This window comes from Lissotriton helveticus, chromosome 4_1 (assembly GCF_964261635.1).
Source record: "Lissotriton helveticus chromosome 4_1, aLisHel1.1, whole genome shotgun sequence".
Lineage (NCBI taxonomy): Eukaryota > Metazoa > Chordata > Amphibia > Caudata > Salamandridae > Lissotriton > Lissotriton helveticus.
The window spans coordinates 1,592,952,302-1,592,969,471 of NC_136063.1; the positions used below are offsets into that span (position 1 = coordinate 1,592,952,302).

The following is a 17,170-nucleotide window of genomic DNA, read 5'->3' on the forward strand; positions in this document are numbered from 1 at the left end:
GTACAACGTAAACAAAGTTGGTGCAAGGACGCACCCTTGTCTAACTCCCCTTTCCGTTGTGAATTTGTCAGTAACCTGGCCCTGATTTCCCCACCTGACCTGAGCATAATTGTTTTCGTGGAATTTGGTCAGGAAGGCTAGGAGTTCATGTGGCATACCTTGTTCATGAAGCACTTGCCACAGCCTAGTGCCTGGCACAAGATCAAAAGCCGATTTCGAATCGACAAAGGCTGCAAAGAGAGTGCCCCCTCCAAGGATAACCCATTTCCAATATATGGCACAAAATCTAAAAACTTGATCCACAGTACTCGTGCATGGGCGAAAGCTTGCCTGGAGCGTAGACATGACCCCTGAATCTTCTATCCAGTTCTGAATCCTGAGAAGAACAAGCCTGGCCACCACCTTCTGAATGCATGCAATTAGGATAATTGGCCTGTAGTTCGCAGGATCAGCACGATTCCCTTTTTTAAATATTGGGATTATTTCGGCTCCTCTCCAAACTTCTGGTATTGGCGAGCCCCTAGAGATGGCATTCGCCAGCAGCTCTATATACGGCACCCAGACCTCTTTACTATGCAGAAAAAGGTCTGCCGGAATCGTGTCTGGACCCGGTGCTCTTCCTCTCTGTATTGTATTAAGAGCCTGTTTGATATCTTTCCGACTAAACACCAGCGGGGTACTCGCTGTGTAGTTAGCAATGGGGTCCAGACTTCCTGCGCTTGCCTCATCGGGGTGAGCAAATTGTGATTTAAAGTGCATTACCCAGCGTTCAGGAGGGACAGAGTTTTCTGGCTGCGGCTTATGGTTACCTTTGCCCCATCTCACTAAATTCCAGAAATCCATCATGTTTCTGGACTTACTTGCCTCGTATAATTCTTTCCAATATTTGTTGTCCCATGATTTTTTTGCTTCCTGCTGAGTTATTTTGTAGTGACGCCTGGCATCACGTATTAGGAGCCTGTCCATTGATCGCACTGCTAATGCTAGGGACTTATAAGCAGTTCTGCAACTTTTACCATACCAGGAATCTGGCTTCTTTCTACCTTTGCGAGGTGGATCTTTCCTTGCCTTAATAAAAAATTTACTGAGATTTAAAAAAAAGAGCGGTATGAATTGGGACCACCCTGGTCACATAGTCATCATCGGATGAGCATCCCTGTAGCTCGGAGATTGCACCCAACACCAGTGCGTCCATTTCTATAATACGATGGGAATTACCTAGACATTCACCCCATTTTAGTCGCCTTGTATCATTAGCAAGAATGATGTCATTTATTGTGTCCCTTACAGCTACTACCTTGCCCTTGAGGAGTTGTATCTCTAAACTGAGAGGATTATGGTCACTCTCAGTTCTTTTAATGACAATCATATCCTGAGTAACTGACCAAAATTCAAGGTTGACCAAAATATAGTCTATCCTGCTTGAGCTATTGCCATTATTAAATGTGGGACTTCCATGCTTATCCCCATTAGTTCTTCCATTGGCTGCTCTAAGACCACACTCAAGACTTAAGGCTTTGAGTTGGAGAGCTGCTTGGGTCCACCTCTTTATAGGAGGTATATTTAATTGGGGGATTTGCCAGCTATCATCTTCTGCCTCTGTGAGATCAATATCAAATTGGTCCAGGGGCTCGAAAGAGCAGTTAAAATCACCACATATCAGTATCATTCACAGAATGGCGAAGAAATAATCTGTTGTGTTTTCCCCAACTGTACCTGGCTACATTTGTTCCCCCCAGAGGCTGATGTGACTTCGAGTATGATATGTTTATCTTGGGAAGCCCATAGTCTTTGACTGCGGAACTGGTAGTATATATTCGACCGCCCATGCCCCGTATGGGCTGTGGTCTTCAATCGCAGTTTTCCATACCATGTCGCAGTCTTCCATACCCACTGATTACGATCAATACAGTATGAGAACAGCAATCCTTAAGCCGAAAGTGAAATACTTTTTTTTAAATGTGTAACCTTTACCATCCTCAATCCTATAGATAATAAACATCCAAAAACAAGTACACACAAATCAAATATGACAATATGTCCATATGAAATGTACCCAATAACTTGGGCTGGCAGAAAACATTTGCTTATTGCATTCATAGAAGAATGCAGTGCAAAGTGCAAATGTCATTGATCTGCTTGGATGACAAAAGGTGGACTGGATGACACTAAAATGTCACAAATGAACCTGAACCTGCTGTGAGAATGCCAGCCTGCCCATCATTTCAAATATGAATATGTTTGTGATGTGAAAGGTAAGAGACACAGTAAGACAATGACTGAATGGGCTACAATCAGTATATCACAATTGTCGTAACATCCCTAAGTCAGACTCCATCATGAGCACAAGTCCACATTCAAGCCTGTCATTATCTTCCCAGAGCCTGTGAGAGTGTGATTTCATCTAAATAATGACTTTGTTATCATATAACGTGACAAAAGTCATTAACAAGCAATGAGATATCTACGTTTCAAAGTTTGACAGCAGATATGTAAGATAAACATGTAGTTTGAGTTGATGTTTTTCATCATGCTGGTTCAGATCTGTTGTATCTCGGATTATTGGAACGTTCCCTAATATAGGTTAAAAGTCAGTGGTCTACCCTATCTAAACCACTAAATTTGAGAGGTCTTCGTCCCAGGTTATCACGAGAGGTCCTGCAAAAATGTAGTAGCATCCATTCTTATGCCAGGAGACAATTCAGAGATGAGAGGAGTTGAGTCCAGCTGATTGTGTGTTTTCATCCAAGGTAACACACTCTCTCCCAGCGGAAGTCTGACAACTGCAGCTGGTCTGCTGTGAACAGGTATGCAATGCACTAGCCCCAAGAAACTCTAGAGGAAAGTTTGATATTTCATTATCTCTTAGTGTAGTGCACAGAAGTAACTTAAGGGTGGTAGGCTTCAAGGAACATTCTAATTATGTTAGAACTATTCAGTTTGCTCTCACTGATAGTAACATGCATAAATGCTTTGTTAATTATATTCTGTATGCTTATTCCTGATGTACTAGGCAACAGGATGAGACTGTTGAAATAAAACACTTATAAAATGAATGAAGTGTGTTATCTTAGAGCAGTGTTTGAGTGGTCCATTCTAAACGTTGAAATTGAGTTTCAATTAACTATGTATCCATGAACCCTTTACAGGACTGTTACTAACCCAGAAAACACAGAGACCATATCACCAGGTTTGCTCAGTGGGTGTATGGGGCTACACTAACCCGGACTCCCCTGTTCAAGCAAGGGTGCACAGACTCAGTCCCTGTACCTATGGATTAGAAAGCCACATGTAGACCCGGGTTATCAAAACAAAGGTCAAAACATGGACACCTGTTCTGACTGGCTAATGACAATTCATCAGATCTGATAAAAAAGCAGGTTCTTACAGGAATTTCGAATGGCTGCCATCAAGCAATTAGAAAGGGTGTCTGTGGTTAAACCCATTTGAAGGTGTATGCAGGCCATTCACAAAAGCAATTGACAACATGTATGTTCCCGTAATGTTTTTGGAGGATTTGGCCACTCAAACATAAGATTTGTTTTGTTTTTATGGGAGGAATCCTCCCATTCTTCTTTATTCCCTGAGAAGGCACCAATGCCCTCCATGGATGAACTAGAAGAAAAAAAAAAGATTTCACCAATTTCGCATTTCTGTCAAAAATGTCAGCACCCCTAACAATAACCTGCAAAACAAAGGGACAGAGACTCAAAGTTCATAAAGTGGGTTTACTGGGTTCAGGAAGGCAAACTTACCTACTAGGTATACAAAGGTGTTTGTCATCTAAAATTAATAGGGAATTATGAAGACCTCGGGTCCTTGAAACTCCAGGTTAGTGGCTACTCAGACCAATCTTGATGATGAAGGGGGCAGGGCACAGCTTGACTTCCAGCAATGAGTGGGTGCCCACAGATACTAATGGTTGCCTCAGACCACGTAGGTCTGGGTAGATGGCAAACCAACTCTAAGGTGGCAACAGCAATAGAAGCAGAGAAATTATAAACAAATTGGTGCAGCAGTGGGAGTCACCACCCAGCTTCTCAGTGCAAGTAGCAGTATGTTTCTTATGCAGCACTTGTCTGGCATTGAGAGGAAGATAGAGAGGGTTTCACAGAGCTAAGAGTTCCTCCCAGACTCCTTGACTAGGTGGTGATTTCCATGAAGACAATATCAGCAGCAACAGTAGGGGCTTTCTGGCTTTTCCCTAGCAAGGAGAAAACAGTCCGCAAAAATGTCCACCTTTGGGAAGTACCAAGAGCAGTTGGCCCATACAGCTGTGTATACAAGATGTGTTTAAATAAATTTGAGTGTAGCATCAGTTTGTAGATGCGAGTTCAGGTAGCAGGTGGGCCATTACCTACTGCCAATCACTGTTGGTTGAGACTTCTAAGTCAAAATGCTCTACCAAATCAGGCTGGGGAAGAGACTGGAGAGAGGCCTCTCTCATAAAGTCTTCTTCCAAGAGTGCATTCCACGCGTCATTCACTACCTCTGTGCAGACAACCCGGTAGACCGTCCTATTTTCTTTAAACAGGCCTGAAATAACCAGGACAGCAAAATAAAGTGAGGAATAGGGTTGCCCTCGGTGGGAAGATTTCATTCTTCATAATGCAGCTATCAATCTTGCATAAAATAAAGCTTGCAAATAGCAACTGATATTGCTAATGGCAGGTGCACCAACAGCGTTCTCAAAGCATTTACAATGCAGACATTTTCTGAAGATCACAAGCAAAACTGTAAAAAGTTATGCTCGTAATTTTGGAGACCATCACACTCTAAAATAAAATATTACTGATGAATCTGCCCGCAGGACGTCATTTTCCTGTGGAGGCCGGTAGGCAGCTCCCTGTGTGCATCAAATGCAGCCAAAAACATAAGCTGCCACAAAGCAGAGCCAGGTACAGAAGCTCAAGGGAGGCTGAAGAGACCAATAGTGTGTCTCCCCACTCAAAGCATACACAAGCGATGTCCCTAAGAAGAATCAGATTGCAAACTGAGTGGTCCTTCAATATTATGAACCCCACACAGTGTTGCCGAAAAGCACCTAGACATGGGACAGACCAGGACTTTAGGATGAACAGAGACTATGACACAGCTGCAAGGGTTTTCTGTGATCTTCGTCCTTACACTGAGTTTTGATGGACCATGCCCATCTCCCTACTGTTAAATACCAGTACCAGTAACTGTGAAAAAGTCAAACTTGTGAAAATGCCACAATTATGAAGATTGTCTGCAGGGACATTATAAGTCTTTTCAACAATATTTTTTCTTTGTAAATTTTATTTTGTGTGTCAATACATGAAACAAAAAATAAAGTAATAGTATATTCATTGGCTGGAGGAGAGACCTGCATCAAAGTAAGTAATCAAGACAGGTTTATAGGTTGTGGTATAAATTCTATACGTCACCCAGGCTGAACTGCGATAGCTCCCTCTGTTGGGTATTAAGTAGTGAAGGATGGTGCTCGTAGCCTCACATCTAGTTCATTCATGTAGCACTAATTTTTGCATTGTATCCACATGCAGTTTGGGAGGTAAGCAACGTGTTTTATTTGTTGTTGTTAACTAAAACAAGTCTCAATAACTTTCACATTTATTTAATATCATGAAACAACTCGTATTAATCTCCTCTGGCATGTCTCACCTGTTTTTCTATCACTTGGCTACACAGCAGGCTCTGCAATGTCCTCAATTTCTTCAGGAGATTCTTCGTCCTCATCAGAACCTGTAAAATCAGCACGAAAGAATGTCAAATAGCAAGATCTTACCACATTGATGAAGTTGTGATGCTTAAAGACACGTACCTTCAGTTTTGTAAGGAGCTTTGCGGTATACAGTTTAGCTGGTTGCCACAGGAGTAGTTCTGGAATGTTAGGATTAGAAGTTGGACAGTTGGCAGGAGCACTCGAAAGCATTGTAGTACCTCCAGCTTACTCTCTAATAAACTAATTTCTTACCTGAATACAGAGAGTCCTTCTCTACAACTTTGGTGACAAGGATGGGATTTGACTTGTACTGACACATCCAGCCATCCATGGGTGGGCCTCCACACAAGAATAGAGAGGACGCCACCAGATGCTGAGGAAAAAGAAGGGAGAGCATTCTTCTGAGCCCAAATGGTTTGCTCCCTGGGCGGTCAGGATGGCCCCAGCATTGTGGAGGCAAACTTTTGTTTTTTTGTTTGACCTGTTATTGCTGGTCGGAATGAGCGTGGCTTGCATTCCGAGTCCGGCATGGCTGACAAGTCCACTCCAGATGCCGCTGTGTCCACAAGCAGTGATGTTCTAGCGGAACTGATGTCTGCAAGTGACACCGTCGATACTTAGTGACGGACGCAGCGGCTGTGCCATTTCGAATTAGGGTGAATATCCACTGTCACCTCACGTCCTTTGAATAACGCAACTACTGGAGTCTCTGAAGCACTGGGATTGTTTTCTTTGCACACCTATTGGTGATGCGCACACTCTTTCCTGAACGTTTTGTAGTGGACTTCAACTCTCCAGTGAGGTTTGTGATGCACACACCATTTGGATGGTCTGCTTAAATTCATGCCATTTGGGCATATTTACGGTGATACACACACCTCTGCCAAGTAATAATCCTGCTGTACACGTTTCGTATTGTGTTACATCCAGTACTGGGGGGACCAATGCTGGCCCACTGAGTCATAAGTTTTTAGTAACTTATCATTTCAACAGTTACCTGTAAAGGCATAGGGCTTCATTATACGAATATTGTGAGTGTACAAACCAAAGATGGACTATGCCTTTTCATCCACATGCCGGTGATCCCCAAATGAAATGGCCTGACTGAAAGAATGATTTCCTGAACTACATCTCTGCCATTGAAGAAGGAAATGGGGAAGAATTTACCCCTACGGGGAAGAAAAAAATATTGTTGCATAGTTTGGGTCCCAAAGGTTTACGAGTTTATAGTCAGCTGGAAAAAAGCTGACAGTGACTATAGATATTGACGTGTTTAAGGATGCGTTGGAAGATTTAGACTTATACTTGCAACCAACTGTCTGCGAGGCATAGACAGATACACATTTTTACAAAGGAAGCAAACTAAGATGGAAACAGTTGAGCATTACGTGGCCGCACGCAATAAATTAGCAATATCGTAGTAATTTGGTTCTTTGCAAGATGAACTTGTCAGGGACCAAATCATTATACATTCAAATAATACTAGTGTTCCGGAAAAATTGTAGGTGTAGGGTGATGCTCCGCTAAATGAGATAACAGCCATCATTAAGAAGGCATAGCTTTAATAAAAGTGTACCGAGGCTGCATTAAAAATGTAGAGGAAGCAGAGTCAGTGTGTAAAATCACAAATATAAATGGAACTGAGACAAAGAATGGAAAGCAATCTGGGAAGAGTTTTGTGTGGAGTCAAAATGACAAGTCTAAGAATAATAAACGTCCTACCTGTTTCAGGTGCGGTAATAGGGGCCATTTGGCCAGAGATAAGAATTGCCCGTCGATAAGATCCGAATATTGTTACTGTGCAAGAGCTGGCCTTTTTGCTAAAGTCTGCAGAAAAAAGAATGGTTGTGACACTGTGAAGTGTGTGATGGAAAATCCTGGGAGGGAGAGGGAAGCCAATAATAAGTCGTTATGTGATAACCGCATCCTAAGCATTGATGTCATTCTAGCGATTAACGAGATTGCTAAAAAGAAACCCTCATCAATCTTATGACTCAGTGGGTAATCAATGAATTCTTACTGATGTGCACCCAGTTAGCTTCAATGGCGAAATAATTTCTATGGTCAGATACAGATCCGAAACGTTTGAATTAAGAGGCAGTATATCTCAAGGGAATTTGTATGTAGCAGAAAAGGAACCTTTTGTTTTGGGTTGGATGGATCAAGGGGCACTAGGTATCACTCTGAACCCCAACAGCGTAGACCAAGTATTGTTGTTAGGGAAACCAATGATTCCAAAGGAAGATGATATGCTGAAACAGTTTCTTAATGTGTTTTCTGGAACTGTAGGGAAATCGAGTGGGATCATGCACAAGTTTGTGTTAAAGGAAGGTGTTGTGCCAAAATGCCATAAACTGAGGAACATAGCCATGAGTGAGAGAGAAGGTGTGATGGAAGAATTGGATGAATTAGAAAGGAATGGGATTATTGAACCATTGAAGAGTGGAGAGTGGTTGGCACCCTCAGTGGTGGCTCGGAAATCCAATGTGCATATAAGGTTATGCATTGACCTGAGAGATCCTAACAAATTATTGTAACAGATAAATTCCCACTTCCTTGGATAAATGAAAGTTTGTCTAAAACTAAGGGGGTCAAATATTTTTCTATGGTTGGTCTAACTTCTACTTCTCATCAGAATCCACTGCACCAATCAAGCAGACGTTTGAGCTCATTCATCACACCCTTTGGGTGTTATGTACTTGTGCACATGCCTTTCAGTCTGACGTCAGTAGCTGCCGTATTCCAGCATCTGATACATTTGTTTTTAAGGATTTCGAGGTTCTGATATACTAGTTATGGGAAGACACAAACAAGAACATGATTACAAGTTAAAAAACTTAACAACTAAGGGGCTTACTGCTGAATTGAGGAAGGGCCAGTTTGCCTTGAGGTCTGTGATGTACCTTGGACATGAAGTAGGTAGAGAAGGCATTTCTCAAGTAAAATACATTATTGAGTCTATCGGCAGCGCCCCAGCACGAACATCTAAGGAGGAAGTTAGGTTGTTCCTCAGGTTAGCAGAATTTTATTCTAAGTTTGTGAGAAATCTCAATATGAAAATATACGGATTGAGACAGGTATTGAAAGAATGGCAGAGTTCAAATGGTGTGTAATTGTATAGAGACTTTGAAGACTTTACAGCTGTCCCATTATAAGGGTTTGATGTATGTGCACATAGTGGAGTGACTGAGAATGAAAGTGGAAAGGGACCAGACCCTGTGTTGGCACAGAATTTGAACGTAGGAACTGAATGTACTGTAGTGTAAGATTCACGCTCTTTGTCCCCTGCAGAAGAAAAGTTCTCTGTATCAAGAAGGAGATGTTAGCTGCGGAGTGGGCGATGGAGAAATGTAGGCATGCCTCGGATCACTAGAATAACTTAATGATTACCTAGTCTTATGTATGATGTTGAATACTTACTAGGGAACATTCACAAATAGCTGATTATTTAAGTCACTCTCCGTTACCTTGAGTGAACATTTTGGTAGTAACTGGGATGAGTAAAGTGTTCCAATGATCTACGAGAACAATTGGGGGATTGTAAGTAACGACTGGGTGATGAAGATGGGGTTTAGGAGGTGGTGAAACAATTCATCACGAAGGGTTGAACTGACAAAAATAAATCACATGAAGAGTCTAGGAAATTTGGTATAGATAAAACATTGTTGATTATTATCTTGAGAGTTACTGGATTCATTTTGAGAGGTGACAGGGTGGTACACCCCCCTCCGACCCCCCCCCCCCCAATGGTTAAGGAAAAAAACATATTGAGGAATAGTCAATAAAGAGAAGAACGAAGTCTTCATTTGGGTGGCCTGGCGTAGAGGCTGACGCGGAAAGGTTTGTGAAGGCCTTTCCATTTTGTGCTAACTCTGACATAGCCCAGTCAGTCTTCTAACCCTCTCTGGGCAGTACCAAGTGTCCAGAGAATCCTTGGGAAGAACTGAGTGTTGATGTTTTGGGACCCATTTTTGACTTGTGGGGAATATCTATATATGTAATTGTTCTTATAGATCAGTACACCAAATGGCTAGAATTTTAAGTGAGCAACACAGTGGACACAAATACAGTAGTCTCCATACTAGAGAGGATTTTCTTCAGGGAGGGGGATTCCGAAATCCTTGTTAAGTGACAATGGACTACAGTTTAATGCTGAGAAGTTGGTCAATTTTTATCCAGGAATGGTATTAGATGGAAGCACACCCCGATTTATCATTCCACTGGGAACGGAGTGATAGAACGGTTCAATAGAGTGATCATGGGCTGTGTGCAAGATGCCATTAAAGCTGGCCTAGATTGGGAGAAAGAGCTAGGAAGCATGGTTAAGGTGTACAGAATCATCCTAACCTTGACGGGTTAAAGCCCTTTGAGAATTTTAAAGGGTAGAGAACCCTTTACCAAGGACAACACTGTTTGAATGAACATGAATGGCCAAACTCTGTGGTCAATGGAACCTTGTTGGGGGCGCAAGGATTGTATACGGAGTATTACAATAAGAAACATGGTGTGAAATATGTACACTTGGTGCCAGGTGACTGGGTAATGCTCAACCTTGGTATTAAGACTAAGAAAGGTTGCAGCAAATTCTCAGGGCCACTTCAAGAGAAGGAAGTTTACTCAAAGTCAGCGCTGGTAAGTGACTGGAAGATTTGCCAATTTGGGAGGATGTCAAGAATGTAAAAAAGTCTTGACTTGGCAACATGATGTTAATGTCCACGAAGATAGCACGAAATGCAATTAGTGGTTGTGGGAAAAAGATGAACATACTTAGAGTTGTCCTAGGTTGTCTGAAAATAAATTCAGAGGTATGTGGTGTGGATATGGTACCCAGCAATGAGAATGACAAAGTTGGGAATGTCTCAGTGGGAGGCCACGCGTTGGAAGGGTTCGCTTAGTCAAGAATTTTAGGAAATAGATGATGATTTACTTGCAGAACCTGGGGTCTCCAGATTCTCCACTCGCGTACCTGCAGAACTCAGAGTCTCAGGAGTCTGCACTTGTGTGTGGAGATTTACAGTCTTGCCATAAAAATATCAAGATTTTGTAATTTTTTGATATTACAAGGACGTCTGTACAGTTGTTTTATCAACCTTTCTGCTGTATAATTTATTTACTTTAGTAATGGGCAATATTATTTTCCATTCTATCCCTTGATTATATATTTGTACTTTTATTGGATTTTTATTTGTGCTATCAAGAGAGGGGCAGGGGTGGTATTCAGGTAAGCGGGTTACCACATGAGTAGTTTTGGAATCTTGGGGTTAGAAGTTGGGCAGTTGGCAGGAGTACTAGAATGTATTGTAGTTCCTCCGACTTGCTCTCTAATAAACCTATTTCTTAACTGAATGCTGTGAGCCCTTGTCTACAAGCATTAAACTGTATTCCCTCAATATGTGAATTTAAACATGAAGTTGAAGGACTGCTAGGTGATTCCATATATGAATATAGACACTCATCTAAATTGAGTCACACAAGGATAATATTTTCATCCTTCATTTAATGATTCACTCATGCCACTGTCTGCACAGTATGTAATGCGTGACTCCAATGAAATCCAACAGAAGTTGAAATGACTAGGCATTAGTACGATACCTGTGCTTGATGTACAAGTTAACAGGTTACACCTTGGTACGATAATTTGAAATCATTCAATAATACTAAAATCACTTTTTATGTCTTTGTATCTTAGATTCTGAACTAATCATGTGTGCAATCAAGCCAGCAGAGGGCAGCATAATGCCCATGAACAATTAAGGTGAATCAAGACTAGCTAAGCACAGAAATCTAAACAAACGATTACCAACTTAGAAGGATGCTGGATAAACTATTAGCTAAGTAAAATCGCAATAATTAGGAAAAGGTAAACTAATCCATTCGATGTGATAAACTTTACATGAACTTACACAAATGGGAAATCCCCATGTGGTTGCCATACATACACAGCTATGCTAATTGTATGTTATGAAGTCATCAAAGCTGGTCTAGATCGCTGAATAGGTTCTAGCACGGCGGTCAATGGATTGCATACTAATTTGCTCCTATCCCATTTCAAAAGTGGGACGAGAACTTATTGAATGAAGGAGGAGAATCCACTTATAGTGCCCTCTCTATTTGGTAGGTAATCTTGGCCACAACAAATCATTTAATGCAGAGATGCGACTTTCGCCTTGTAAAGCAAGTAATGACTGAATAAAACTACCAATGCCAAGAGCACACTGATTAGGACACTACCAGAGGACAGGTGACTAAAATCAAGGGACTGGGTAGATTGCCATTGTGCTGCACTTGAAGACTGTTCCATTACTACCTTTTATGATATAAGACCTATGAAGTACTGCTATACCAAGAGGTCTGTGTATAAACAGAAAGTATATAGAACATTCTGACAGTACTAAATTGCTTGCTCATAATGTTTTTGCCCTGAAGAAGCCCTAACGGGACGAAATGCGCTGGCTTTCTGATTTGGTTACAATCGTATGGATTACTTGTATGAAGCATGAAACAATAAAGATTTAATTATAAACTGTATCAAGGACCATCTCTTATTTTCCTCCAGCAACTACAAAGGATGGATGTAGATGCTTACCATGATGTCCGAATTACATTTCAGACATGTGTGTGCATTTAGAGGGTTGAGTACCTGTTTCTTTTGCTGAACAAAACTAGACCTGCTTTCGGATGTGTAGGCATTAAAATTACTTTGGTCGATGATGCCAGAGATGAAAATACTGTTTTTTTACAAGAACAGGTGCATTCACATCATTTCAAAGTGATTCTGAAATGTAGTTTACCTTTTTCATTGACTAGGTTAGGGTGTTGTCAATAAACTGATTAATTTAAGGGTTGTACAATAAAGCATTCAACAACAGTAGGATACATTTTGCTATCTTGGCAGTGAATGTATAACCACAGGGATGTGATGGTCAGTGTGACACGCATTGTCAGTGCCCAAATTGGTCAAGACAAGCCAGGACCAAGCCCTGACAAAGAAAAAGAATGAAACTAAACCAGTTCTCAATGAGACCCCAGACATGTGTTCTTTGTTGGGTAAAAAAAAAAAAAACCAATATCTGCTTGCATGGTCCACACTGGAGCTACAATGTCAATACAAGTTCCTTTTGTGAAAGAGGTCAAAGGAAAACAGTAGGTACTATTTTTAGGTTTTGCCTGAACATCGCTTACCCTGTGCTTGTGAAATCTATTGTATTCAATATATTTTAAAAGAGGCTTATATCCTGCCTCCACTTCTTATTTGTCCATGTTCTTGTCACTTTACTTTTCTTTTTTTTATTAGTTGTGGTGTTTTATTTCCGGTGGGCTTCTCTTATCAGTATCCCATGGCCCAATTACTCATTCTCATCTGTCGTGTGCTGGAATTAAGACACCTTTAAACTTATGTTTGCATACTTTTGCCTATACATTTGAAGAATTATTTGCGTGCCACGACGCGCTGCTACATTTCTTTCTTTCTTCAACACTTTCATTATTTCATTTTGCCTTTCTTTAACTTTCCCTAGCTGCACGCATCTGTTCGGGTGCTGGGACTGGACTTCTGTTAACTTATGTTCACATATTTTTGCCGATAGATATGATGAATTATTTTCGTTCCAGCATGAACAGCTACATTTCTTTCTCCAACACTTTCATTATTTCATTTGCCCTTTATTTAACTTTTCCCTGGCTCCATGCATTTGTTTGCGTGCTGATTTGCTGGATTGCTTCTTTGCCCTCCCACCCACTACCTCTCTGAGTTGCTGACAACACTCCAATGCTACCCTTCCTGCCATCCTTGCTTGTTTGTGATATGTTGCTCTACAGTACAAACCCAGGCATATCTTGGAATAAAAAGGAAAGTGCGGCTTAGTCAGGCATATTTTGGGATGAAAAGGAAAGGGCTGTATTGCCTCTTATAAAAGAGAAGGCTACTGCAGGCTGCAGGGTGGTGCTTTCAGATTTGACCGTACATCACAAATGATGGAGTTTCATTGTCACTGTGATATAACTGTCAATGCGTTTTTCGCAAAGGGTGCGTTTGGGTGATAGCTGGAGCACTTGTACATTCCATGTGTTTTTACAGTACTATTTCCAAGTTTGAAATGCCAAAATTGATAACATATTTCTGAGTTCATGCAGTTGCCCGCCTTTGTTTTAACGCATTCAATGAGCCTGGGTTATGTTTTAGAATGCGACAGGCTAATTCTGTACACCCTTACATGGCTATATTTGATATATCTTGTTTAATATAAATGTCACTATCTCTAGCGCCAGCCTCGCCAAAAAAAAGGGCAGCACTTTTACAATGGAGTTCGCCTTCCAAGGAATCTTATACCGGGTCCATCTGTTGTTTATCGAGTTGGGTGACATTAAACATCAGCTCCAAGATGCCCCTCGACGTACGCAGTGGCTAAATCTGGCAGTGGAATCCTTTTAATCGTAGATGGAGCACACGTTTTCTCACACTTTATTGGCAGCCTCGGCTTACTGAGGCTTGTCATGACCTATGGTGCAGTTCAGAATGTTTGCTTCAATGCTATTCGTGAGAAGGCTGCCGACTGGTGCCTGTTCACTGATCAAGAGTTCCACAGTTGGAATTTGAGGGACGAGAATATATTGGAGAAGTAATGGCAGCAAAACAGACTAAAGCCTGCTGATGGCCGATACAAAGATTATGAAAAGGCCTGCAGCTTTAGAAAGGACATGCCTGGTGTGGAAACTACATGCCACATTGGTTTTTTCTTCACATCCCTGTTCACATCCTCTGCTGCCCGACACTTTTGACCACACCTACAGCGTTATAACTTTGGAGGGTGCAAGTTAAACTCAACTAACACAAAAAAAACATACAGAGCTCCCATCTCGGTCGATCTCTATACATCATTCTGTCCCCTCTCAGTATGTTGAGCAGACGGCGATACTCGAACTGCACTGCTGTATAACATGCTAAGTGGCACATTACACAAGAAACAAAGCGTGATGGGCCCAGCGCCCTTCCCCCGTTCAGCTTTAGTAGCACCTTGATTTCGCACAGGCTGACCTGGGCAAAGAGAGCATGGCTCTGTATACCTATGCAAACAACAAGCCAGTGATGGAGCGTAAAAGTTTAATGACGGTTGCCTCTATCAATTGTCACCATTAAGTGAGATTTACAACAATAATTTTTGATAAAAATGTGACAAAATGGTTGAAGAAGAAAAACATGAGATTTTCTACTGCATTGTAGAAGCATGCAGAAGTGTTCTGAAACATGGAAATGTGAAAGACGTAAATTAAAGAGAGAGAAAAGGTTATTTGCTTATGAGATGTAACCATGTGTTTAAGAAATTACACACGGTTAACCAAAAAAATGTGCTGCTGAAGACTGCTAAATGTGACAGATAAAACGAATGCTTACATAATGAAACACTTGAAATGATTAAAATGTTTAGTTTAAAGATGCTTGACAATATGAAGAGTCGTGGTTTTACCTTTAGCATTATACGATACAAATGTGAATAACAAAAGTGACACGCATATTAATCTGCTTTGAAAATAAAAATATAAAAGTATATTAATTTCTTTTTTTAGTAGTACCTAATATTGACATGTAACTTCTGAAGAAAAGAATAATGAGGGAATTAACTATGAAAACGGAATTATTCATATTAATGTGTGTTATCATAAGGTGATAGTGATTCAGCATGTTTTCATGCAGGCCTCAAATGCTTCTTTTTCCTCGTTCGAAAAGCAGAATCTAGATGAAGTAGTCATTTCAGACGTTATGAGAACTTTTCAGGAAGTTTCTTTCATATGCTTACGAACAATAATCTCTTTACTGATGCAGCAACACTTTTGACACAAAATGTATCAATACAATTGCAATCCCAGAGAGAGCGTCTGGGAACGGACAGACAGTGAACAAAGTGAATTTTCTTCCTTCTGAGGAAGGAATGAAATTATAATGATGTTGAAATTGATGATTTTGCAAAAGGGTTACTTAATGCTTCCGGGTTTCTTGGTGAGGTATTGATCACACCATGAGCAGCCCACTGTGGACAACCAATGGAAACCATATCGTAAGATGGATAGGATACTTTGTGGGCGTAAACTGAGAACTTTTGGAAGTATAATTGCCCCCTTGAAGCAGGAGTCTGGCTGGTTGTTATTTTCAATGTTCCTGCATGGCATGCTTTCGGACTGAAGTCTGATTTTCATTTCTATGACAAACCTATTTGAACAAAACTTTCTGATCTGACTCTAACCTGTACTCTGCTGGCTGAAAAAGTGTGCAGGAATAACTCTTCGGCTGAAGAGTTTATGGACTCATTCCTGTAATTCCTTACGCTTCGACTCTGCATATTTGGTTTGTATAACCTAAATGCTGAAACATAATTATTCCCATGTTCTCTCTGTTTTCTTTCCCCTAGTTAATCAGCAAATGTTCATTATAATGAATCTGTATGACATTGTGTGACTAAATGTACTAAATGATTTCTATTAAATTGAATCTTAAATGTGATTTATGTTCTTGACCATTCAAATTGAGGCTTAGATAAATGGTTCACAAGAGTAAACTTTATTGTATTTGAGTCATTCTTGGTGTGAACCTTCTTGTCATAAGTCTTATCATTATACATTTATATATGTTCGCCCCTATATCCACTACCTTAATAATTTAGTTACCCCTCATTCATTTAAAAAGTGGTTCGAAAGCTACTGGGCTGCAAAAATGGTAAAATGGTAAGTCATATCCATATTCTTGCATCCACTTATTTTAATGGAGGTTCAGATTTAACTATACTGCACTTTGGGACAATTTAAGTTGTAATAGGCAGAATCTAAACGTGGTAAAAATATTTTTGGAGGACTGCATTTTTTGCCTTGTGAAACAAAGCCAATTTAGACAATGTCTTATTGTGGTTTGATAGCATTTCTGTGAAACTTAAATGGTGTGGTTTATTATTGGATTTATTAATTGATTGACCTAGAAAACTTAAAATTTTATATATAATTTACAATCTTAATTAAAGCAAAATGACTGTAATATTTGCAAATGACAACCGTTCTTTGGCTTTTTTTGACATGTCTATGCTACAGATATCAAGAAAGAAGACAAGCTTTACTAGCATCTTCTGCCACTGTGGCTATCTTAAAGAAGCTCTCATTTACCAGGGTTCACTCTGCGCCTTTTCTCAACCCCCAAATTCTACACCAATATTGTTAGTCAAGTTGGTTCATGTGTTCATACTCAAGCCTTAAGCTGCTGCTCAGGGGATCACATCCCAAGATACGTGCGAGGGGTCAGAGTTTCAGAACGGTGATACCCTTTTGTATCTGTGGGTGTCTTGCTCCTGCCACAAACCAGAATGTTCTAATGACAACCAAAGATATGTCTCTACTTCCACCAACCTCATTTATACCAGCACTAACAATATCCACCCTCAAACCCATACTATGATCCCCTCCGCTAAGACTTTAAACATCCACTCA

General features: G+C 40.6%; 1 protein-coding gene across 1 annotated transcript in view; it reads right to left on the reverse strand.

Moving 5' to 3' along the window:
* The window catches only part of STARD3NL (STARD3 N-terminal like), a 180,856-nt gene that overhangs the window by 41,585 nt on the left and 122,101 nt on the right, over positions 1-17,170 (reverse strand). The window contains exon 8 of the mRNA XM_078688212.1: positions 5,644-5,724. Within this exon, the coding sequence (XP_078544338.1) occupies positions 5,663-5,724 (62 nt within the window). The 3' untranslated portion in view covers positions 5,644-5,662. The remainder of the gene's footprint in view (positions 1-5,643; positions 5,725-17,170) is intronic.